Source organism: Gorilla gorilla, chromosome 19, assembly GCF_029281585.2.
Source record: "Gorilla gorilla gorilla isolate KB3781 chromosome 19, NHGRI_mGorGor1-v2.1_pri, whole genome shotgun sequence".
Lineage (NCBI taxonomy): Eukaryota > Metazoa > Chordata > Mammalia > Primates > Hominidae > Gorilla > Gorilla gorilla.
In genome coordinates, this window is record NC_073243.2 from 71,167,789 (window position 1) to 71,193,657 (window position 25,869).

Genomic DNA, 25,869 nt, shown 5'->3' on the forward strand with positions numbered 1-25,869 from the left:
GACTATGTCTCTCAAAATAATTTTTAAAAAAGCAAATAATACCAAATTTATATTCACTTACTTTGAGTAGTAAGTGAATTAACTTTTTGGGAAAATAATTGTATGTTAAATAATTGTATTGAAAGTGCTTTGTAAAACATAAAATGCTTTGGAAATATAAGTGTTGCTATGTGGTCTGAAGTGGTACTCATAGTGGGCTAGAGCCACTGGAGGAGGTCTTCATGAAGAACAGAGCATTTTAACTTGGTCTTAGAGGAGGAGCCTTTGAATAGATGAAGAGGAGTAGGAAGGCAATCTTAGATATGTGATATGGTTTGGCTCTGTGTCCCCACCCAAATCTCACCTTGAATTGTAATAATCCCCGTGTCAAGGATGGGACCAGGTGGAGATAATTGAATTATGGGGGCAGTTTCTGCCATGCTGGTCTCATGACACTGAGTTCTCACGAGATCTTATGGGTTTATAAGGGGCTTCCCTGTTTGCTCAGTGCTCATTTCTCTCTCCTGCCTCCATGTGAAGAAGGATGTGTTTGCTTCCCCTTCTGCCATCCTTGTAAGTTTCCTGAGGCCTCCCCAGCCCTGCGGTACTGAGTCAATTAAACCTCTTTCCTTTATAAATTTCCTAGTCTTGGGCAGTTCTTTATTGCAGCGTGAGAATGAACTAATACAGATGTGTGTGTGTATGTGTAGCAGGGGATCCATACTAACAAAGGCATGATATGTGGGTAGGGACTATAAAAACCCTGCTGGGTGGAGCACAGGTATGTGTAGGGAGTGGTAGAAAAAAGATTGGACAAACAGTCCAACCTTTTCCTTCTAATGCTGGAGGAAAGACATTTGCTACTATTAAGTCTTGCAGAATTTATTACTGCTACCTTTGTTAGAAAATTGTGAGTGGAAGGATCGTTATGAAGGAATACATCAATAAATTAATTTCCAAAGTTTTTCCTGTCGCATCTACAGTAACATTTGGAAATATTGTTTAGAGAGGCTTGAAGTCACCCACAATATGCCTAAAGAAGTGCAAGCACTTTCTTTTTAGGTGATATAGTTACTGCTTTTAGAGGTTATATCATTAAAGCTTAGTAGATGATGGCACCACGGTACTAAATTTATTTAATGTATATACTTTTATTATTATTATAAATAATCAGAAATGGGTGTTAAATTATACCAAGTATTGTTTAGTGGCATGTACTTTTTTCTCCCTTATCTGTTACATATGAACCCATTTCTAAGTTTTTCTGAGGATACACTACATGATCATGTGGATTTTGTACTTTAATAAGTTGCTGGACTTAATTTGCTAATCCTTTATTTTGGATTTTTACATATATTTCATGGACTAGAAAGTAGTCCAAAAAACTGTTGAATTGAAAGTACATGACTGCTCCTCCTGAAAGTAGTCTAAGAGTAGAATGGTGTTTGCCCGGGGGTGGAGGAGGGGGCAATGAGGAGTTATTGTTTAATGGGTATGGAGTTTCAGTTTGGGAAGATGAAAAAGTTCTGGAGATGAATGGTGGTGGTGGTTGCAAACAAAGGTGAATGAACTATATGTACTTAATGCTACTTAATGCCTCTGAACTGTACACTTAAATGGTTAAGATGTTAAATTTTATATTTTACTACAATAAAAATTTTTTTTGAAAGTCTAAAAAAAGGCATATTGAAAATATGGCATTGATATAACTTTAACAACCACAGATATCGGGAGGCAATTCAGAAGTGGGATGAAGCACTACAGTTAACTCCAAATGATGCTACCCTATACGAGATGAAATCACAGGTAATAATTATGAAGAATTTCACTTTCCTTATGAAATTGTGCTATGTTTGTTTGGTGAGTGAGCAATGATGAGGCAAAATAGCATTTTCTCCCATTTTCTTTTTCAAATACAATTTCTTTGGGAAAAAATATTTCACCATTATTTATGGTTCTGTCTTATGCATAAAACTGGAAATTCATTTGCCTTCACAATGAAGTTAACTGTTATTTTAGCCTAACTATTGTAAGATAGGAATTGATGGCTATCTTTTAAAGTCACTGGTGGGCAGGTGCCATGGCTCATGTCTGTAATCCCAGCAATTTGGGAGGCCAAGGTGGGTGGATCACTTGAGGTCAGAAGTTCGAGACCACCCTGGCCAACATGGTGAAACCTTGCCTCTACTAAAAATACAAATATTAGCTGGGCGTGGTGGCACACGCCTGTAGTCCCAGCTACTTGAGAGGCTGAGGCAGGAGGATCACTTGAACGTGGAAGGCGGAGGTTGCAGTGAGCTGAGATAGTGCCACTGCACTCCAGCCTGGGTGACACAGCGAGACTCCATCTCAAAAAAATAAATAAGTAAATAAAAAATAAATAAAAAGTCGCTGTTGAGCTCTTAGATGAAAAACATATGCTTTCCTTGTGATTAAATATAGTAGACATAGCAAAATAGTTCAGTTTTCTTAAAAATGAGGATGGATTGGGTTCTAGATGAGATATTTCTAAAAATGGCTTAGTACTTAGCAAAAGGTCAGCATAGATGCAATTTTATTAATAGCTTAAAAATAACATTTGTACTTTAAAAACATGTTTCTAATATTTTGTAGGAAAGTCTGTAAAGAAAACCTTTGAGCACTTGAATAGGTTATCCAAGTGATTTTAAAAGTCTCACACAGAGCATTAAACATATTTTTGGCAGGGAATTGTTGCAATTCAGCCTTAATCTGCACACCTAACAAATATTTTTCAAATCATGATCTCAAATATAGGACACACATTTGTCACCTTTGACTTTAGTTTAACCAGGAAAAACCCAAATAAATTATGTCATCTGAATCAAGTGATATGAGGACCTTCATTTGTATTCCTTTTTCAATCTTAAATATGTATATATGAATGACAGGTTTGTGGCAAGCTTTATGAAGACTTGTTTAATTTGGAACCTGATAATAATGTTTGTATCACAAATCTTTTAAAGTGTTAATGGTCCTAAAGATTATAGATAAAATCCAGCCCCTTCCCACAGACCACAGTGGAGGGTACTAGAACTCTCTGGTAACCCTAACTCTCCCTAACCCTAACCCTAACTTTCTAGTATGTATGGTTTGAAATGCCCAGTAGTGAGAAGGCCTAGGGAATGTTTTAAATACTTTTTATAACATAAAGATGTTCATTAGGGATGGGATGGCTGGTTGAACAAATTAATTCACCTAGTTTAATGGCAATACCTGGGGTTCCCTGAAAACCACATTGTAAATAGAATAAATGGAAGTGGAATTGGGAGTTCAAAATACCTCTGAGCCACCATAGTTAGGATATGACCACTTGGTTTTGACCAGATGGACATAAGATTCAATAACTGGAAAGGGAATGGTTTACATTTTCATAGTTACATAAGGGGTGAAAAGAGAACTATAATTTCTTACCCTGAATGGCAGAGTAAGGGGTAAAAATCACTGAAATGCTATTTTTACTGGACTAAAAATATATCTTAAAAAATGAAAAGGGTTTTTTATGTAGTTGCTAGTTTATGAATATTACTGACAGATTTTTTGGTCTTTTTTTGCCTATAGGTGCTAATGTCTCTTCATGAAATGTTCCCAGCAGTACATGCAGCAGAAATGGCCGTCCAGCGAAATCCACATTCATGGGAGTCTTGGCAGACTTTGGGACGTGCTCAACTTGGTTTAGGAGAGATAATCCTGGTGAGGAAGTCAGATTATTATAATGCAGAAATTTTAAGTATATTTTGACTTTTTTTTTTTTTTGAGATGGAGTCTTGATGTCACCCAGGGTACAGTGCAGTGGTGCAATCTCAGCTCACGGCAACCTCCGCCTCCTGGGTTCAAGCGATTCTCCTGTCTCAGCCTCCTGTGTAGCTGGGACTATAGGCATGCACCACCATGCCTGGCTAATGTTTTTGTATTTTTAGTAGAGACGGGGTGTCACCATGTTAGTCAGGCTGGTCTTGAACTCTTGACCTCAAATGATCCTCCAGCCTCGGCCTCCCAAAGTGCTGGGATTACAGGCGTGAGCCAACATGCCCAGTCTATTTTGACATATTTTTGATTAACTGAACCCAAAAGTGAATAGCCGTTTATCAAATCTATACAAAAAACAATTAGCAAATTACTTCTTAAAGGTATTAATCCATAAACAGTTCAGAGGTATTACTGAACATCTTTTTTATTATAGACACTAATTATATCATGATCAGAATATTTTTCAGTTACTTGACATCATGGATATTAAAAAAAAATTAACATAAAACATTGGCATTTGGTAAACCTTATTTAAATAGACAATAGGCAACTTTTTGGCTTAGTTCTTTGGATCATTACATTTACCACATTATAAAGTGGTATTAGTATCACTGTGGAGACAAAACCGCTAATAGATTATATAGGGGAAGGAAGACAATAGAATATGGGAGAGTAATGGTGATGAACATTTAGACTGAAAAGTTGTTAGGCTTATTGAGGGGATAAAGAGGAAGAGTAGAAATGTGTGCAAATGAAATACTCATTGTGTAATGTTTACCGTAAACTGGTACCTAATGCATCTCTCAATTTGTCTGGACTATACCTTGTTAGTAGCAGAGGCTATCTAGGTAAGAATTAGCTGTGACAGCTGTCCTGTTGTTTTTCTTTTGGCAGGGCTATATACACCTGATAGCTAACGAAATTTAACTTCTTAACAAGTGTTTGCAAATCTAATATACAGTGCCAAATTTCCTCCTTGTTATTAAGTAAATTAAGATTTTAAAAATGGTTTTATTTTTTACAGTTCAAAACAAAACAAATTTTAAAAGTTTCTTGCAAGACTAAAATTACTGATAAATTCAAAATTTAAACTTACTAACAGTGGTTTTAGTAAATTGTGGATGACTTAGATTTTTTTCTGGCATTCTTATAAATGTATCATTATTTCTACTTACCAAAAAAGGTGTTTGTCAAATTCTCAGAAATAGTAAGGAATTTCTATGAGAAAATAATTGATTTGATTAAAGTAAGTTAATGGTAATCTAAATGAGATTCACAGTGATAGAAACCATTTTAACCAAGTACTGTTTTTTTCTTGCCATTTAGCATTGTCAACTTCTCTCTTTTTACATGAAGACTTAAATCATACCAGAGTTGGAAAAAAGAGTTCAAAGAATTTAGTTTTCTAACAGATTAACAGAGGAAGAAAACCCTATCATATAATACTTTTTCCTTGCCTCCCTTATTAAAAATTTATACATCACTATCTCTTTTGCTAATAGTGTCTATGGTAATGGAACAAATCTCTAGGACATAATATTTAGTAAAGATTGTCCTTTATAAGGAAAGAAAATACACTGCAGGTGAGACGGAGAGACTTTGAATCATCCAATAAAAATAATTTAATATTTAAATTTTTTTGACTAAGAGTACCAGTTCGACTTTTTTTTTTCTGTTGATATGGCTCTATTCATTAATACTGTGAAATTCTTAGAAGAATTGTATTTTTTTTTTTGCCATTTAAATGTAATTTTTAGGAATCTTCTCTGTTTTTATGTAGATTTAAGCTGTTCTCTTAAAAGACTAGAATGGTAAAAAAAGATGAATCAAAATGTCATAATGAAGGGACACTATGTAAAATATATTGAAAGCAAGCTAGAATTTCTAACATCTAACAATTCTTACTATATATACATATGGACTAAAACCATAGGAAATTATGTATGTAAATAGCACAGGCAGTAAATTAAAAGTCAGTAGTTGGGTATATCTCCATGAATGATTATTTAAACTTTGTAAGAGTTGGATGTGAACATTGGAAAATGTTTATAGGAGATACATATATATATATATATAAAAAATATGTATGTATATGGTATACATTTTATATATATAGTGTGTGTATATATATATATATATAAAAGACTTTATGAGAATGAGATTTTAAGAAGTGGAAGGATGAGAGAATAAGAAAGCTGAAGCCGGGCGCGGTGGCTCAAGTCTGTAATCCCAGCACTTTGGGAGGCCGAGGCGGGCGGATCACAAGGTCAGGAGATTGAGACCATTCTGGCTAACACGGTGAAACCCCGTCTCTACTAAAAATACAAAAAATTAGCTGGACGTGGTGGCGGGCGCCTGTAGTCCCAGCTGCTCGGGAGGCTGAGGCAGGAGAATGGCGTGAACCTGGGAGGCGGAGCTTGCAGTGAGCTGAGATCGCGCCACTGCACTCCAGCCTGGGTGACAGAGCCAGACCTGTCTCAAAAAAAAAAAAAAAAAAAGCTGAAGAGAAAGGTTCTGGGAGTTAAAAATTCTGTATGAGGGAATGGGGATGGTGAGAAAGGAATACATAAGGGATTTATCCTGAAGAAGAAGGTAGAGAGAGGGAAGGAGATTGGGAAAGGTAATGAATACCAGGAGGTAACAGTATCAGGAAGGATTCTTCTGTTGGCTTTCCAGAGTTCTCAGCCTTTAGTGCTGGAACTAGCTTTGTGGCTTCCCTTGTTCGGGCTCTGTGTAATTCATTGCCAGCTTTTGCTTTTCTTCATGCCAATGTGTAATAAATACTAATTTTGTTTACTAATGTTTTCTCTGTTTTCCAAGTCTCATTTTAGCCATTGGTTTTAATATTTTGCATGAGCAAATCTTTAATTAGAAATTTCAGTTGCATCGTTTGATTCTTTTTATTGTTTCACTTTTGTAATGGTAGTAATGGGATGGACAAGTGATAATTTCCAGACAAAAGGAAGATGATTGAGAGTTTTTAAAATTTCACTTGAGGGGCTGGGCATCCTGGCTTACGAGTATAATCTCAGCACTTTGGGAGGCTGAGGCAGAAGGATTGCTTGAGGCCAGGAGTTTGGACCAACCTGGGTAGCATAGCAAGATCCTATATTTACAAAAAAAAAAAAAAAAAAATTTGTCTGGGCATGGTGGCTCATGCCTGTAATCCCAGCATGTTGGGAGGCTGAGGTGGGTTGATCACCTGAGGTCAGGAGTTTTGAGACCAGCCTGGCCAACATGGTGAAACCTCGTCTCTACTAAAAATACAAAAATTAGCCAGGCATGGTGGTGTGTGCCTGTAGTTCCAGCTACTCAGGAGGCAGGAGAATATCTTGAACCTGGCAGGTGGAGGTTGCATGAGCTGAGATCGCACCACTGCACTCCAGCATGAGTGACAGAGTGAGACTCCATCTCAAAAAAAAAAAAAAAATTCACTTGTAAATTTTTAGTTTAGTTAATTACTGTAGACATTGTTTGAGTCAAGCTGCATTATCTTTTTTATAATTGAATAGTACAAATTCTTGAATTATAGTCTTTATAAATGTTGTATGTTGACACTTAAGAATTGAGGAGTTTTTTTCTTGAAAAATAGTTTGTTTATGAGCTTTATTATTGTTCTGCTTTTTGTTTTTTGTTTTTTTGAGATGGAGTCTCGCTCTGTTCCCCAGGCTGGAGTGCAGTGGTGTGATCTCGGCTCACTTCAACCTCCACCTCCCGGGTTCAAGCCATTCTCGTTCCTCAGCCTCCCAAGTAGCTGGGACTATAGGCGTGCACCACCGTGTCTGGCTAATTTTTGTAATTTTAGAGAGACAGGGTTTCACCATGTTGGCCAGGCTGGTCTTGAACTCCTGACCTCATGATCCACCTGCCTCAGCCTCCCAATGTTCCGGGATTAAAGGCGTGAGCCACTGCGCCTTGCCTCACAATTTTACTTTTTGAGTCTATGAATTTGCCTGTTTTAGAGATATCGTATAAGTGGAATTATGCAGAATTTGCTTTCTGTGACTGGCTTCTTTCACTTAGCATAATGTCCTCAAAGTCCCATCCATGTTGTGTATTGTAGAATTTGCTTCTTTTCTGAAGCTGAAAAATATTTCACTTTATGTGTATACCATTTGCTTTATTCATTCTTCCTTTGATGGACATTTAGGTTGTTTCTACATATTGGCTATTGTGAATAGTGCTGCAATGAACCTGGGAGTGCTAATATCTCTTTGAGATCTTGATTCTTTTGGATAAATATCCAGAAATGAGATAGCTTTATTACATGGTAGTTCTAATTTTAATTTTTTGAAGAAACTCCATAATGGCTACACCATTTTGCGTTTTTACTAACAATGTACAAGGGTTCCAGTTTCTCCATAACCTCACTGACACATCTTGCCTTTTTGTTTGTTTGGTTTTTTTTGAGAGGGAATCTTGCTCTGTTGCCCAGGCTGGAGTGCAGTGGTGTGATCTCGGCTCACTGTAACCTCTGCCTCCCGGGTTCAAGTGATTCTCCTGCCTCAGCCTCCCGAGTAGCTGGGATTACAGGTGCCCATCACCACGCCTGGCTAATTTTTGTATTTTTAGTAGAGACAGGGTTTTGCCATGTTGGCCAGGCTGCTCTTGAAATCCTGGTCTCAGGTGATCCGCCCACCATGGCCTCCCACAGTGCTGGGATTATAGGTGTGAGTCACCGCACCTGGCCACCTTTTTTGTGTGTGTGATAATACCCATTTTAACAGATGTGAGGTGATATTTCTTTTTTTTTTTTAATTTGAGTTAGCTTTTATTTAATTGTTAAACCTATGCTTTGAGGTTTTTAATTGAATTTTTAAAAAAATTTTTTTAGTATTTATTGATCATTCTTGGGTGTTTCTCAGAGAGGGGGATTTGGCAGGGTCATAGGACAATAGTGGAGGGAAGGTCAGCAGATAAACATGTGAACAAAGGTCTCTGGTTTTCCTAGGCAGAGGACCCTGCGGCCTTCCGCAGTGTTTGTGTCCCTGGGTACTTGAGATTAGGGAGTGGTGATGACTCTTAACGAGCATGCTGCCTTCAAGCATCTGTTTAACAAAGCACATCTTGCACCGCCCTTAATCCATTTAACCCTGAGTGGACACAGCACATGTTTCAGAGAGCACGGGGTTGGGGGTAAGGTTATAGATTAACAGCATCCCAAGGCAGAAGAATTTTTCTTAGTACAGAACAAAATGGAGTCTCCCATGTCTACTTCTTTCTACCCAGACACAGTTAACAATCCGATCTCTCCTTTTCCCCACATTTCCCTCTTTTCTATTCGACAAAACCGTCATCATCATCATGGCCCGCTCTCAATGAGCTGTTGGGTACACCTCCCAGACGGGGTGGCGGCCGGGCAGAGGGGCTCCTCACTTCCCAGACGGGGCGGCTGGGCAGAGGCGTCCCCCACCTCCCGGACGGGGAGGCTGGCCGGGCGGGGGCTGCCCCCCCACCTCCCGGACGGGGTGCTGGCCTGGCGGAGATGCTCCTCACTTCCCAGACGGGGCAGCTGCCGGGCGGAGGGGCTCCTCACTTCTCAGACGGGGTGGCCGGTCAGAGACGCTCCTCAGTTCCCAGACGGGGTCGCGGCCGGGCAGAGGCGCTCCTCAGTTCCCAGACGGGGTCGCGGCCGGGCAGAGGCGCTCCTCACATCCCAGACGGGGCGGTGGGGCAGAGGCGCTCCCCACATCCCAGACGATGGGCGGCTGGGCAGAGAGGCTCCTCACTTCCTAGAGTGGATGACGGCCGGGAAGAGGCGCTCCTCACTTCCCAGACTGGGCGGCCGGGCAGAGGGTATCCTCACATCCCAGACGATGGGCAGCCAGGCAGAGATGCTCCTCACTTCCTAGACGGGGTGGCGGCCAGGCAGAGGCTGCAATCTCGGCACTTTGGGAGGCCAAGGCAGGTGGCTGGGAGGTGGAGGTTGCAGCGAGCCGAGATCACGCCACTGCACTCCAGCCTGGGCAACACTGAGCACTGAGTGAGCAAGGTGAGACAGAGTCTCCCTCTGTCACCCAGGCTGGAGTGATATGGTGCAATCTCGGCTCACTGCAACCTCCCCCTCCCGGGTTTAAGCAGTTCTCCTGCCTCACCTCCCGAGTAGCTGGGACTCGTGAGGTGATGTTTCATGGTGGTTTTGATTTGCATTTCCCTGATTAGTGATATTGAGCATCTTTTCATATACCTGTTAGCCATTTAGAGAAATGTCTATTCAAGTGTTTAGCCCATTTTAAGATCAGGTTACTAGGTTTTTTGGCTATTGAGTTATTTCTTATATATTTGAAAGTTAAACCCTTAGATATGATTTGCGAATGTTTTCTCCCATTCCATAGGTTTCCTTTTACTCTGGTGGTTGTTTCCTTTGTTGTGCAGAAGCCTTTTAATTTGATGTAATCTCACTTGCCTATTTTTGATTTTGTTGCCTATGTTTTTGGTGTTATATTCAGGAAATCATTTTTAAGACCAATGTCATGAAGGTTTTCCCTGTTTTTTTGTTTTGTTTTGTTTTGTTTTTTTTGTAGGAGTCTTATAGCTTCAGGTCTTACATTTAAGTCTTTAATGCACTTGGAGTTGACTTTTGTTTATGGTGTAAGATGAGGATCCATTTTCATTCTTTTGCACGTGGATATCCGGTTTTCCCAGCATAATTTATTGAAGAAACTAGACTTTTCTCATTATGTATACTTGATGCCCTTGTTGAAGATCAGCTGACTATGTTGGGTGTGGATTTATTTGTAGGCTGTCTATTCTGTTCCATTGGTCTATATATCTGACTTTATGCCAGAATTGTATTGTTTTGTTTGCTGTCACTTTGTAATATATTTTGAAATTCATGAGTGTGATGCCCCTAGTTTTATTCTTACTTCTAAAATTGATTCTGTCCATTTACTTTGTGCCCAGCTCAGGGAAGGGGTGATAGCAACTTCCAGCCCAAATATCCCTCTCTGTTCTTCCTAGCCCCCAGGCAGCTGGATTTTGCCAAATTCCATCAGTACTCCACTACAGGTAAGACAGAAGCCAGTCCTTTTGGTAGTCCCCATAAAAACTGGGGCATTGGACACAGTGTGGACCAATTCTTTTCCTCCCTAGGCAAAATCTGGGAGCTGGGAATTTTCTTCGCTCACTCTATGCCAAGCTGGGGGAACAGATAGGGTGACTACTCTTCCAAACCTCCATTATCTCTGGTCTCCTGTAGGTGGTTAGATTATGTAGGACTTGTTTTAACAGTGGTCCAAAAAACAGGCAAGACAGAAACCAGTACTTTTTGTAGCCACCGTAGAAGTTGGGGCATTGGACACTCAGACCAACTCATTCTTTCCCTTGAGGGTAGCTTGGAGCTGCAGGGTTCTTCCCAATCCTATGGAGCTGTGATGGGAGTAGGATTCTGGTGAGAGGGTGTTCTTAATCTCCCTTCTGGCTTTGATGAGTGTGGATTCTTATTCATCCAGGGTGCAGGAGCCTTTCAGTTAGTTTCTGGATTTCTCACAAAGGAATTTTGTTTGAATTGTTGCTGAATTGGTGTATTTGTTGGATGATGGCTTCCCACTCTGCCATCTTGCTGATGGTACTCCTCTGCCATTTTGTTTTGTGAAGTTCTTTGAAGAGGAGTGCCCTTGGGAGATTTTAAACTATCTTAAATTTAAAAATGTAATTGCAGCTCTTTGGATTTACTTTAAATACATATGTATATTTAAGTTTAGTAAATATGAAAGCATTAGTAATCAAGACAGTCTAGTACTTAGATAGGCATAATGTAGACATATAGATCAGTGGGACAGAACTGAAAGTACAGAAATAAACCTGCATTTTTACAGTTAATTGGACAAGGGTGTCAAGACAATTTAATGGGGGAAGGAATAGTCTTCAGCAAATGGTGCGGAGGCAGTTGGATATCCACATGCAAATGAATGACTTTGGACTCTTACTTCACATTTTATGTAAAAATTAACTCAAAACCAAACAAAGACCTAAACATAAGAACTAAAAGTATTATAAAACTCTTAGGAGAGAACATAGGTGTAAATCTTTGTAACCTTGGACTCAGCAATATATTAATATTTTTTAGATATGACATTGGAAGCACAAACAACAAAAGAAAAAAGTAGATAAAAATTGGACTTCAGATTAAACACTTTTGTGCTTCAAAAGTTACTGTCAAGAAAGTGAAAAGGCAATTCACAGAATGGAAGAAAATATTTGTAAATCATATATCTGATAAAGGTCTAGTATGTAGACTCTGTAAAAAACTCTTACAACTCAATAACAAAAAGACAAATAATGTAATTTAAAAATAGGCAAAGGATTTGAAAAGATATTTTTCCAAAGAAGATACACACACAGCTAATGAGCACATGAAAGATGCTCAACATTGTTACTTGTCAAGGAAATGAAAATCAAAACCACATTGAGGTACTACTTCACATTCACTATCATAAAAAAGATGGACAATATGAAGTGTTGGTGAGGGTGTGGAGAAATTGGAGTCCTCGTCCATTGCTGGTGGGAATGTAAAATGTTATAGCCATTTTGGAAAACAGTCTGGCAGCTCCTCAAAAAAATGAAACATATAGTTACCATATGACAGAACAGTTCCACTCTTTATACCCAAGAGAAATGAAGACATATGTCCACACAAAAACATTTACATAAACGTTCATAGCAGCAGCATTTAAAATGGCCAAGAAGTGGAAACAACTCAAATGCCATCAACTGACAAATAGGTAAACAAAATGTGGTATATCCATACAATGAAATATTATTCAGCATTAAAAAGAAATGATGCCTGTTACAACACGGATGAACTTTAAAAACAATATGTTAAGTGAAAGAAACCAGACATAAAAGGCTGTATGATTTCATTTATATGAAATATACAGAATAGACAGATATATAGCAATAGCAAGTAAATTAATGCTTGCCTAGAGCTGGGGTTTTGGGGAGAAATGAGGAGTAACTGCCAGTAGGTATGGAATTTTCTTTGGGGGTGATAAAAATGTTCTAGAATTGATTATGGGTAACGGCTGTGTAACTGTGAATATTGAATTGCATGTTTTAAATGGGTGAGCTTTATTGCTGTTTTAAAATTTTAGTAAATATGAATAAAATAACTTTTAATGTTTCCTAAGGCATTAGCTTTATGCCATGAAGAGGTATTTATTTTTTAACACTTCTATGTAGGTGGATTTTTATTAGAATATTAAGAACACATAAAGCACAATTCCCATGGTACCTTAATTTTTAATTTTTATTTATTTATTTTTTTTTGAGACAGTCTCGCTCTGTCGCTCAGGCTGGAGTGCAGTGGTACCATCTTGGCTCACTGCAACCTCTGCTTCCTGGGTTCAAGTGAGTCTCCTGCCTCAGCCTCCAAATTAGCTGGGATTACAGGCATACACCACCACACCCAGCTAATTTTTTTTTTTTTTCGAGACGGAATCTTGCTCTGTTGCCCAGGCTGAAGTGCGGTAGCGCAATCTCGGCTCACTGCAACCTCTGCCTCCTGGGTTCAAGCGATTCTCCTGCCTTAGCCCCCCGAGTAGCCACCACGTGGAGGGTGCCACCATGCCCAGCTAATTTTTGTATTTTTAGTAGAGACAGGGTTTCACCATTTTGGCCAGGCTGGTCTTGAACTCCTGACCTCGTGATCTGCCCACCTCCGCCTGCCAGAGTGCTGGGATTACAGGCATGAGCCACCACGCCTGGCCAAATACGGCTTTATATACCTATCTCTGTGTATTTTTTTTTTTTTTTTTGAGACAGAGTCTTGCTCTCTCATCCAGGCTGGAGTGCAGTGGCACCATCTTGGCTCACTGTAACCTCTGCCTCCGGGGTTCAAGCAATTTTCCTTCCTCAGCCTCCTAAGTAGCTGGGATTACAGGCACCACCACCACGTCCAACTAATTTTTTTTGTATCTTTAGTAGAGACGGGGTTTTGTCATTGAACTCCTGGTCTCGAGTGATCCATGCTTTCGCCTTGGCCTCCCAAAGAGTTGGATTTACAGGCGTGAGCCGTGATGTATCTGTCTTCTTTATGACTTCTCTAAAGGGCCTATTAGACTGTAAATCTGTAGATTATGTGCAATCTTTTTTTTTTTTTTTTTTTTTGAGACGGAGTTTCGCTCTTGTTGCCCAGGCTGGAGCATAATTGTGCGATCTTGGCTCACTGCAACCTCCGCCTTCCGAGTTCAAGCGATTCTCCTGCCTCAGCCTCACGAGTAGCTGGGATTACAGGCATGCACCACCACACCTGGCTAATTTTTTGTATTTTTAGTAGAGACGGGTTTTCACCATGGCCAGGCTGGTCTTGAACTTCTGACCTCAGGTGATCCGCCTGCCTTGACCTCCCAGAGTGCTGGGATTACAGGCGTGAGCCATGGTGCCTGGCCGATTAAGTGCAATCTTAAAACTAATCTGTTTGCATGAGAATCTTCTATCCAGAGACTAAGTATACTCAGAGAAAACAACATATAATAGATTTAGACCAATGGTTCTCACCTGGAGGGCAGTTTTACCCCCAGAGAACATTTGCCATGTCTAGAGACATTTTTGTTTATCACAACTAGGAAAGGAAGCTGTATTGGATTTAGTGAGTGTAGGTCAGGGATGTTGCTGAATATTCTACATTATAGAGGACAGCCCTTCCAAAATAAAGAATTACTCAGCCAAATATGTCAGTAGTGCTGAGGTTGACCTTTATCCAGACTGTAGTGGAGTTCTTGTGACTAAGCAGTATAATATAATGAATAAGAGAATGGACTCTGAAGCCAGACTGCCTGAATTTGCATCCCAGCTCTGCCAATTCCCAGCTGATACCTTTGGTTTCTACTCTTTTTGTGCTTCTCTAAAATAGTACTGAAAACAATAACCATACCTACTTCATATGATTATTGTGAGGATAGATGAGTTAATACATGTAAATCTTTTTTTTTTTTTTTTTTTTGAGATGGAGTTTTGCTCTTTTTGCCCAGGCTGGAGTGCAATGGCGTGATCTCAACTCACTGCAACCTCTGTCTCCCGGGTTCAAGCGATTCTCCTGCCTCACCCTCCTGGGTAGCTGGGATTACAGGCACCCGCCATCATGCCTGGCTAATTTTTGTATTTTTAGTAGAGACAGGGTTTCACTGTGTTGGCCAGGCTGGTCTTGAACTCCTGACCTCAGGTGATCCGCCCACCTTGGCCTCCCAAAGTGCTGGGATTACAGGTATGAGCCACCGTGCCCGGCCCAATACATGTAAATCTTTAGTGCCTAGAATGTAATAAACAGTCAATAAATGTTAACATTGTTAGGATCTAAACTGTTAACTTCAAAGATATCCACTCCTGGTACCTTTGTGATTGTGGGTTAGCCCAGGAAATCCCCAAATGTACATACTTACTGGTCTACTGAAGCTGAGAATATATTTGCTTTATCTTTAGCCCTATTATGAGTACTCCCATTCTAATGGCTTTTAGTCCATAAGCATATTGTCAGTCACTTTCTTTCACACTTCTATAATTTTTTTCCCCAGTGTTTAGGGCAACACCGTAGCTTCCATCTTTTGTGTTCTAGTACATTAAGATAATGCATTAGGATGTGTATGTGTACAGTATATATGTACACAAACACACAGGATTGTATTAAACATACTAATTTTTAAAAACAAAACAAAAAACTCTGACCTTATTTTCTAGGCAATTCGAAGTTTTCAAGTAGCCCTTCACATCTATCCAATGAACCCTGAAATATGGAAAGAAGACCTCTCTTGGGCAAGAACGCTCCAGGAGCAGCAGAAGGTAGCACAGAGGATTAAAAAAAGTGAAGCACCAGCTGAAGTAACACACTTTTCACCAAAGTCAATTCCAGACTATGACTTTGAAAGTGATGAGATTGTTGCTGTTTGTGCAGCTATTGCTGAGAAAGAGAAGACAGTTTCAGCAAATAAAACAATGGTTATTGTGTCTGCTTCTGGGGCCGTAGAGACTGTAACTGAAAAGGAGGATGGTGCTACACCACCAGATGGCTCTGTTTTTATCAAAGCCCGATGAAGCAGTATGCATAGGATTATTTGAATCTGTCTTTTTGATTGCCTCTTGAAGTTTTGACTTAGAGACATTTACTCTGGAGATAGATAGGAGAACTCCTGGTTGTAAAATATGTTTTTCAGATGAGGCATATAAAAACTAAAATGGCAGGATTATTGTATAGTGTTTGGAATATGCTTTGATAAGTTATGATTTATATTTCTCAAGGTTAAAATTCTGAGTAAAATGGTCTTTGATTAATAAACTTAGTTTAATCTGAATATGTAAATGAATACATTTTAAAGACAAAACTTGAAAAGTGTATTCTTGAATAGTGGAATAGTGAATAATTTGATCAATGTTACTGAAATGCTGTCTCAACTTTCGTTTTATGATAAAGGAAGTGTGTGATTTCCCTCCCTCTGAGAAATATACTGCGCTTAATCTTTGCTGTCTTTTTCTTGCTTCATTAGTCTGTCAGAAAGCTTGAATATTTTTGACATTCATTTTGATTCAAAGTTGTCGTTTGGTTATATGTGGAATCTTTGAAAGTTTGGCTGAAAATGCTCGCAAATGTGTACATTCTGAACATTTTCTGAAGTTTCTCTTAATTCTGATTTGTGTTTCTGTTTTGACTTTGAAGTTGTAACAATTATAGTTGTCTCCTTCAGTATTTGGTAAAAGTGTAAAGTATTGATAAATATGAGAATGATGGTTTTATTTTTTAATTGTTACAGTAAGTAATCCTTACCACAAATGAGTCATTTTTAAAATATGCATTTTTAAATGAATGGCTTTTACAGATAGGTTAATGACAATTGTACTGCTATATTATCCCAGTCAAAACCAATACTTTCTTTTCTTTATTTTACAAAGCTTTAAAAACCCTGGAAACAACTTACTTCTTGCTTGATGACTGGGAATTACTTTTCTAGATAACTTTTTTTGAAACTACTCAGTGAAATGAAAAATAATTACAATTTTAAATAGCTAATTATATCTTTCTAAAAATAAAAAAGTAGGGCTGTTAATAGAGTGCCAATTAATAAATAACTTAAGCACAAAATACATAGAAATTGGAATGTGATTTATAGTACAATCTCATGAGTATGAAAAGGCTATATTAAAAAAATATTTTATTGAAAGTCCACAGTCATATTCACAAACCAATACTGTCATTGCTAATCTGAACTATTATTTTTATACTATATATTGTAGTATAATAATATAGAACTGTTGGGTTCTGTTACTTCTGACACTCAGGAAGATACTATTGGTGTATTAATTTTATCTTTGTTAGAGATGAAAGTAGCCCACTTTATGTTAAAGATCTTACTACTGTTGGAGCTTATAAGTAATGATCTACATTTTTTATGAAGATGGTTTTTAAAACTTTCGTTTTATTGGAATGCATATCTCTTTTCAGGGTTGGAGAAATTAGCACTTGCCTTGAAAAGAATATTCTTTCCTTAAGTTATATCATCAGAAAATTAGCTCTGGTTAGAGAGGTTAGTTTCAGAGTGCTCCAAAAATATGTTAATTATTTTATTTTGTTTAATAAAGAACATTCTCAAAACGTAAATAGGTATCTACAGAAGTGAGTACTCAACATTTGGTATATTGTTTTGAGTAATGGATGTTTGTTTATTGTGTAATTTGTGAATAAATAGTTTTTTTCTGCATTTTGAAGATTTTCCTATTATTTTGTATTGTTAGCTTTTGAAAAATTAGATTGATCTACTTAGTGTCTTTCTTATATGAACTTAATATATTTAAAGTACCTTGCATGGTGCCTCACACATGAAGTAATGCCAGCTATTTCAGTAAGTGCTAGCTATTTCTATGAAGAACTTGAGTTAGTTTGGAGATATTTAACCTCAATTTCCTCTGATTTTAAAAAAGGAGAACTTTTTTTGTAATCCTTTCCTTATCTGAAAGTAAGAAGTCTCTGATTCCAGTATTATAGGAGAGATAGTGGGATTTTTCTTGACAGGGTCTATAGCTCAAGTCCCAAAGAGGCAAGACTCAGGATGGAATGCATATGGCCACTAGGCCCTGTTATAAGAACCTAGTGTTTCCTCTGTACTGGCATGGTAGGCCAAGTTAGTCTCTATCTTACCCAGGTATAAGACATAAAATAGTTTAGACATAAGATAGAGGAGAAAAAGAAACAGTAAGTTATGGAGAAGGAAGGCAGCTCATTTCTGCAGACCCCTCAAAATGCTTATTTTAGCTCATACTCTTCTATGCGTGAAGAGAAAAATGCACCCATTATTTTACAAGGATGTGAATACTGATATACAAACATTGACTAAGCTTGTTAATTTTAATAACAAATCTTTATGAATCTGAAGAGAATTGATGTTCATGATAGTGATATAGATGTTTAATATACTTTCTGAAATAACACTGTTTACTGTTCAAGTTATATTGACTATAATTTACATTATTCTTGTTTGAGAATTGTATGGCATAGACACTCATTAGTCAGAGTGTCTAGACATCCAGACCATGCCTGATAACACAAGAATCATATATCATTCTCTAGAAAACAGGCTGTTTGGTTATAGAGTATTTATCTTAAATATATTAACAGACACTACATAAACATTGAAAAGCCATGCAAGTTATAGATCACAGGAGCCAGATCTACTGCAACTGGGGCCTACATACAAAAGTTTATGGCAGTGGTTTCAGTATATGACAATCTTTTGAACTGATGCCGTATGGTAAAACTATAAAGATTTTTTGAAAGCTCTGTCTCAGCTAGAATTTTTAAGATTATAACTGAACAGTATAGCCCTTTTAGTTGTTTGAAAATTACATAATGATTCAAAAGCTTGTTTCACTGCCTTTCCCAGCACTAAGAAAATTAACAATCATTTCTTTTAATTTCCTTGAATCAGAAGCCCTTCTAAAGTGACTCTGGACCAGCCATTCTGAGCTATGATTTCATGATACATGTATTAATATCTAAATGAGTTGTGAGTTGACATAAGAACCATAGTTCCATAATAATAATCTTCAAATCAATGGGTATCTTAAATGTGTTTTTTTCTTCCTTAGAGATTATTATTAAACTGATGTATTTGATAATAAAGAATTTTAGGACTGAGAAAGTTGTTTTTCTTACCAATAATAAGATATTGAAATGTATAAATTATAAAACAGAAATAAAATGAAATAAAGGAGGTTATCCCTAAAGTCATTTACCTTAGTCACTTGCAATTAAATATGGTTACTTTGGAAGAAGAAGTGTGGCCCTAAAGCTACTGTAACATGAATCATGCCCTAATATGCACTATATATGAACTACTTTGGTCAGAAGGCAGCGGCGGGTAAGGATGGCTTCCTCTCACAGTGCTTCTTAGGCTATCCATTTACCAAGGAATTCTAATCTCTTTCTCTCACTTCACCAGGAAAGGAGGGAGTTTAAGATATAGAACTGGGCATGCTAGCCTCTTTTTTCCCTTTTGTGGATTTGTCATAACTGCAGAGAGCCTATGTTGTGGTCTCTTGCCAGCCACATTGTGAACCTTGCAGTGAAAGTTCTTTGCCTCTGCAAAGGGAGATTTGTGCTTGTGCAGAACTGCCCATGCCTTAGTAAGCAGGTCTGTCTAATTCTGAGTTCAATATCTGGTGGCTATTGTTGGCATAAACTTAAAGTACATCCTCTAACCTAGCCTTTTTCAGCAGTAAACTTAAAATGTTGAATCTCCATCTGTCTGTGTCTCAAGTGGTTCAGAGGTCAGGAGAGGAGAGGGACATTATTTTATGACTCCCTCAAACTTTAACAAAGACTAGTGCAGATTATATTTCGAAGTAAGCATGAGATATATTAAAAACCACATGTGGGAATTCTTTCCTAATTTTAGAGGTTTTTTTTAAATAATGGAAATTCTATTGAAATTGAGTAGTGTTAATTACAAGGCAACAGGTAAACATTTGTTCAGGATATTTAAAAGGTCTGCTGAGTTGGAATTGTGACAGACCACATTGCTGACTCTAGATAGAATTGGAAGGGAAGAATGTGAAATGAATTAGGATATCCTCTGTTCACCTCTATTAACTTTCTTAAATGAGTATAACTTAGAAATAATAAAATGCAAGTATTTTAACGTTATAGTTGGGAGAGTTTTGACAAATGTAAACACCCACTTCACCACCACTACCATCCTGATATAGTGTGTGTCCATCACCCAAAAAGTTCTCTAAAGCCCTTTTGCAGTTGGTTCCCCTCCACCCGAACAGCCATCCCTAGTCAACTACTTATCTGCTTTCTGTGGCTATACGTTAGATTTGACTTCAGAATTCTAGAGTTTGAAATAAATAGGCCATATAATATGCACTCTTTTTGTGTCTGACTTTTTTTTTTGCCTAGCATAATGCTTTTGAAACCCATCCATGTTGAGATTCATCCATGTTATCGTGTGTATCAATAATAAGTTCCTTTTTATTGCTGAATAGTATTCTAGTATATAGATATACCACAATTTGTTTAGCTGTTCACCTATTGATGGACATTTAGGTTGTTTCAAGTTTTGATCTATTATGAATAAAGCTGCTATATATATAAATCACAATTCTGTGTGTGGACATATGTGTTGATTTCTCTTATGTAAATACCTAGGGATGGAATTGCTGAGTCTTATGACCAGTTTATGCACAACTTTAAAGGAAACTGCCAAACTTTTCCAAATTATCTGTACCATTTGGGATTTCTGCTAGCAATGTATTAAATTAATTTCAGTTTCTCCATATCCTTGTCAATGATTGATATTGTCAGTCTTTTAAATTTTAGCCACTTTAGTGGATATGTAGTAGTATTTCATTGTGGTTTTAATATGCATTTCTCTAATAATGTTGAGCATCTTTTCATAGGCTTATCTGACATTTCTCTTTTTTGGAAAGTAACTGTTCAAATATTTTGCCCATTTTTGATTTAAGTCGTCTTCTTATTGAGTTGTAAGAGTTTTCCTTTCTACTGGATAGAAGTCCTTCATGAGCTGTAAGTATTGTGTATATTATCTTCCCATCTGCAGCTTGCTTGTTTTCTTTATATATATATATATACATATTTTTATTATACATTAAGTTCTAGGGTACATGTGCACAATGTGCAGGTTTGTTACATATGTATACATGTACCATGTTGCTGTGCTGCACCCATTAACTCATCATTTACATTAGGTATATCTCCTAATGCTATCTCTCCCCTCTCCCCCCACCACACAACAGGCCCCAGTGTGTGATGTTCCCTGCCCTGTGTCCAAGTGTTCTCATTGCCCAATTCCCACCTATGAGGGAGAACATGTGATGTTTGGTTTTCTGTCCTTGCGATAGTTTGCTGAGAATGATGGTTTCCAGCTTCATCCATGTCCCTACAAAGGACACGAACTCATCCTTTTTATGGCTGCATAGTATTCCATGGTGTATATGTGCCGCGTTTTCTTAATCCAGTCTATCATTGTTGGATATTTGGGTTGGTTGCAAGTCTTTGCTATTGTGAATAGTGCCACAATAAACATATATGTGCATGTGTCTTTATAGCAGCATGATTTATATTCCTTTGGGTGTATACCCAGTAATGGGATGGCTGGGTCAAATGGTATTTCTAGTTCTAGATCCCCGAGGAATTGCCACACTGTCTTCCACAATGGTTGAACTAGTTTACAGTCCCACCAACAGTGTAAAAGTGTTCCTATTTCTCCACATCCTCTCCAGCACTTGTTGTCTCCTGACTTTTTAATGATTGCCATTCTAACTGATGTTAGATGGTATCTCACTGTGGTTTTGATTTGCATTTCTCTGATGGCCAGTGATGATGAGCATTTTTTCATGTGTCTGTTGGCTGCATAAATGTCTTCTTTTGAGAAGTGTCTGTTCATATCCTTTGCCCACTTGTTGATGGGGTTGTTTGTTTTTTTCTTGTAAATTTGTTTGAGTTCTTTGTAGATTCTAGACGTTGGCCCTTTGTCAGATGAGTAGATTGCAAAAATGTTCTCCCATTCTGTAGGTTGCCTGTTCACTCTGATGGTAGTTTTCTTTTGCTGTGCAGAAGCTCTTTAGTTTAATTAGATCCCATTTGTCAATTTTGTCTTTTGTCGCCATTACTTTTAGACATGAAGTCCTTGCCCATGCCTATGTCCTGAACAGTAGTGCCTAGGTTTTCTTCTAGGGTTTTTATGGTTTTAGGTCTAACATTTAAGTCTTTAATCCATCTTGAATTAATTTTTGTATAAGGTGTAAGGAAGGGATCCAGTTTCAGCTTTCTACATATGGCTAGCCAGTTTTCCCAGCACCATTGGTCTGTATCTCTGTTTTGGTACCAGTACCATGCTGTTTTGGTTACTGTAGCCTTGTAGTATAGTTTGAAGTCAGGTAGCGTGATGCCTCCAGCTTTGTTCTTTTGGCTTAGGATTGACTTGGCAATGTGGGCTCTTTTTTGGTTCCATATGAACTTTAAAGTAGTTTTTTCCAATTCTGTGAAGAAAGTCATTGGTAGCTTGATGGGGATGGCATTGGATCTATAAATTACCTTGGGCAGTATGGCCATTTTCACGATATTGATTCTTCCTATCCATGAGCATGGAATGTTCTTCCATTTATTTGTATCCTCTTTTATTTTGCTGAGCAGTGGTTTGTAGTTCTCCTTGAAGAGGTCCTTCACATCCCTTGTAAGTTAGATTCCTAAGTATTTTATTCTCTTTGAAGCAGTTGTGAATGGGAGTTCACTCATGATTTGGCTCTGTGTTTGTCTGTTATTGGTGTATAAGAATGCTTGTGATTTTTGTACATTGATTTTGTATCCTGAGACTTTGCTGAAGTTGCTTATCAGCTAAAGGAGATTTTGGTCTGAGACGATGGGGTTTTCTAGATATACAATTATGTCATCTGCAAACAGGGACAATTTGACTTCCTCTTTTCCTAATTGAATACCCTTTATTTCTTTCTCCTGCCTGATTGCCCTGGCCAGAACTTCCAACACTATGTTGAATAGGAGTGGGGAGAGAGGGCATCCCTGTCTTGTGCCAGTTTTCAAAGGGAATGCTTCCAGTTTTTGCCCATTCAGTATGATATTGGCTGTGGGTTTGTCATAGATATCTCTTATTATTTTGAGATACATCCCATCAATACCTAATTTATTGAGAGTTTTTAGCATGAAGTGCTGTTGAATTTTGTCTAAGGCCTTTTCTGCATCTATTGAGATAATCATGTGGTTTTTGTCTTTGGTTCTGTTTATATGCTGGATTACATTTATTGATTTGCATATGTTGAACCAGCCTTGCATCCCAGGGATGAAGCCCACTTGATCATGGTGGATAAGCTTTTTGATGTGCTGCTGGATTCAGTTTGCCAATATTTTATTGAGGATTTTTGCATCGATGTTCATCAGGGATATTGGTCTAAAATTCTCTTTTTTGGTTGTGTCTCTGCCAGGCTTTGGTATCAGGATGATGCTGGCCTCATAAAATGAGTTAGGGAGGATTCCCTCTTTTTCTATTGATTGGAATAGTTTCAGAAGTAATGGGACCGGCTCCTCCTTGTACCTCTGGTAGAATTCGGCTGTGAATCCATCTGGTCCTGGACTTTTTTTGGTTGGTAAGCTATTAATTATTGCCTCAATTTCAGAGCCTGTTATTGGTCTATTCAGAGATTCAACTTCTTCCTGGTTTAGTCTTGGGAGGGTGTATGTGTCGAGGAATTTATCCATTTCTTCTAGATTTTCTAGTTTATTTGCACAGAGGTGTTTATAGTATTCTCTGATGGCAGTTTGTATTTCTGTGGGATCAGTGGTGATCTCCCCTTTATCATTTTTTATTGTGTCTATTTGTTTCTTCTCTCTTTTCTTCTTTATTAGTCTTGCTAGCGGTCTATCAATTTTGTTGATCTTTTCAAAAAGCCAGCTCCTGGATTCATTGATTTTTTGAAGGTTTTTTTTGTGTCTCTATCTCCTTTAGTTCTGCTCTGATCTTGGTTATTTCTTGCCTTCTGTAGCTTTTGAATGTGTTTGCTCTTTATTCTCTAGTTCTTTTAATCGTGATGTTAGGATGTTAATTTTAGATCTTTCCTGCTTTCTCTTTTGGGCATTTAGTGCTATAAATTTCCCTCTACACACTGCTTTAAATGTGTCCCAGAGATTCTGGTGTGTTGTGTCTTTGTTTTTGTTGGTTTCAAAGAACATCTTTTTTTCTGCCTTCATTTCGTTATGTACTCAGTAGTCATTCAGGAGCAGGTTGTTTGGTTTCCATGTAGTTGAGCGGTTTTGAGTGAGTTTCTTAATCCTGAGTTCTAGTTTGATTGCACTGTGGTCTGAGAGACAGTTTGTTGTAATTTCTGTTCTTTTACATTTGCTGAGGAGTGTTTTACTTCCAACTATGTGGTCAGTTTTGGAATAGGTGTGGTGTGGTGCTGAGAATAATGTATATTCTGTTGATTTGGGGTGGAGAGTTCTGTAGAGGTCTATTAGGTCCACTTGGTGCAGAGCTGAGTTCAATTCCTGGATATCCTTGTTAACTTTCTGTCTTGTGGATCTGTCTAATGTTGACAGTGGGGTGTTAAAGTCTCCCATTATTATTGTGTGGGAGTCTAAGTCTCTTTGTAGGTCTGTAAGGACTTGCTTTATGAATCTGGGTGCTCCTGTATTGGGTACATATATATTTAGGATAGTTAGCTCATTTTGTTGAATTGCTCTCTTTACCATTATGTAATGGCCTTCTTTGTCTCTTTTGATCTTTGTTCATTTAAAGTCTGCTTTATCAGAGACTAGGATTGCAACCCCTGCCTTTTTTTGTTTTCCATTTGCTTGGTAGATCTTCCTCCATCCCTTTATTTTGAGCCTGTGTGTGTCTCTGCACGTGAAATGGGTTTCCTGAATACAGCACACTGATGGATCTTGACTCTTTATCCAATTTGCCAGTCCGGTGTCTTTTAATTGGAGCATTTATCCCATTTACATTTAAGGTTAATATTGTTATGTGTGAATTTGATCCTGTCATTATGATGTGAGCTGTTTATTTTGCTCGTTAGTTGATGCTGTTTCTTCCTAGCCTTGATGGTCTTTACAATTTGGCATGTTTTTGCAGTGGCTGGTACTGGTTGTTCCTTTCCGTGTTTAGTGCTTCCTTCAGGAGCTCTTGTACGGCAGGCCTGGTTGTGACAAAACCTCTCAGCATTTGTTTGTCTGGAAAGGATTTTATTTCTCCTTCACTTATGAAGCTTAGTTTGGCTGGATATTAAATTCTGGGTTGAAAATTCTTTTCTTTAAGAATGTTGACTATTGGCCCCCACTCTCTTCTGGCTTGTAGAGTTTCTGCCGAGAAATCAGCTGTTAGTCTGACGGGCTTTCCTTTGTGGGTAACCTGACCTTTCTCTCTGGCTGCTTGTTTGTTTTCATAATGATACCTTTTAAAGAGCAGAAGTTTTTAATTTTGATGATGTCTAATTTACAATTTTTTTTTCCTTTTTGGTTGTGCTTTTTGTGTGCTATGAAACCTGTCCTTACTCCCAAATCACAAAGATTTTCTGCTTTGTGCTAGAAGTTTTATAGGCTTAACTTTTATGATTAGGCCTATGATCCATTTCATGTTAATTTTGTTGTTGTTATTCATATTTTCACCTGGTCCCCTAACTTTTTGTTTTAAGCTTAAGTTATTTTACTTTTTAACTTTTATTTTAGGTTTGGGGTACATGTAAAGGTTTGTTACAAAGATAAACATGTGTCATGAGGGTTTGTTGTATATATTATTATATCATTCAGGTATTAAGCTTGGTACCCAATAGTTATCTTTTGTGCTCTTCTCCCCTCTGCCACCCTCCCCACTCAAGTAGACCCCATTGTCTGCTGTTTCCTTCATTGTGTTCATAAGTTCTTATTATTTAGCTCCCATTTATAAGTGAGAACATGTAGTATTTGGTTTTCTGTTCCTGTGTTAGTTTGCTATGGATGATAGCCTCCAGCTCCATCCATGTTCCCATGAAAGACATGATCTCATTCTCTTTCGTGGATGCTTAATACTCCATGATGTATATGTACCATATTTTCTTTAGCCAGTCTGTCATTGATGTGCCTTTAGGTTGATTCCAAGTCTTTGCTATTGTAAACAGTGTGCAATGAAT

At 38.0% G+C, this 25,869-nt stretch overlaps 1 protein-coding gene across 3 annotated transcripts in view; it reads left to right on the top strand.

The window, feature by feature from the left end:
* TTC33 (tetratricopeptide repeat domain 33) overlaps window positions 1-17,432 on the top strand; it is a 41,400-nt gene extending 23,968 nt beyond the window's left edge. For all 3 annotated transcript variants that reach the window (XM_019013526.4, XM_019013527.3, XM_063700779.1), the window contains exons 3-5: window positions 1,704-1,785; window positions 3,559-3,690; window positions 15,421-17,432. In XM_019013526.4, coding sequence (XP_018869071.1) covers window positions 1,704-1,785; window positions 3,559-3,690; window positions 15,421-15,774 — 568 coding nt within the window. In that variant the 3' untranslated portion in view covers window positions 15,775-17,432. The remainder of the gene's footprint in view (window positions 1-1,703; window positions 1,786-3,558; window positions 3,691-15,420) is intronic.
* The last annotated feature ends 8,437 nt before the right edge of the window (window positions 17,433-25,869 follow it).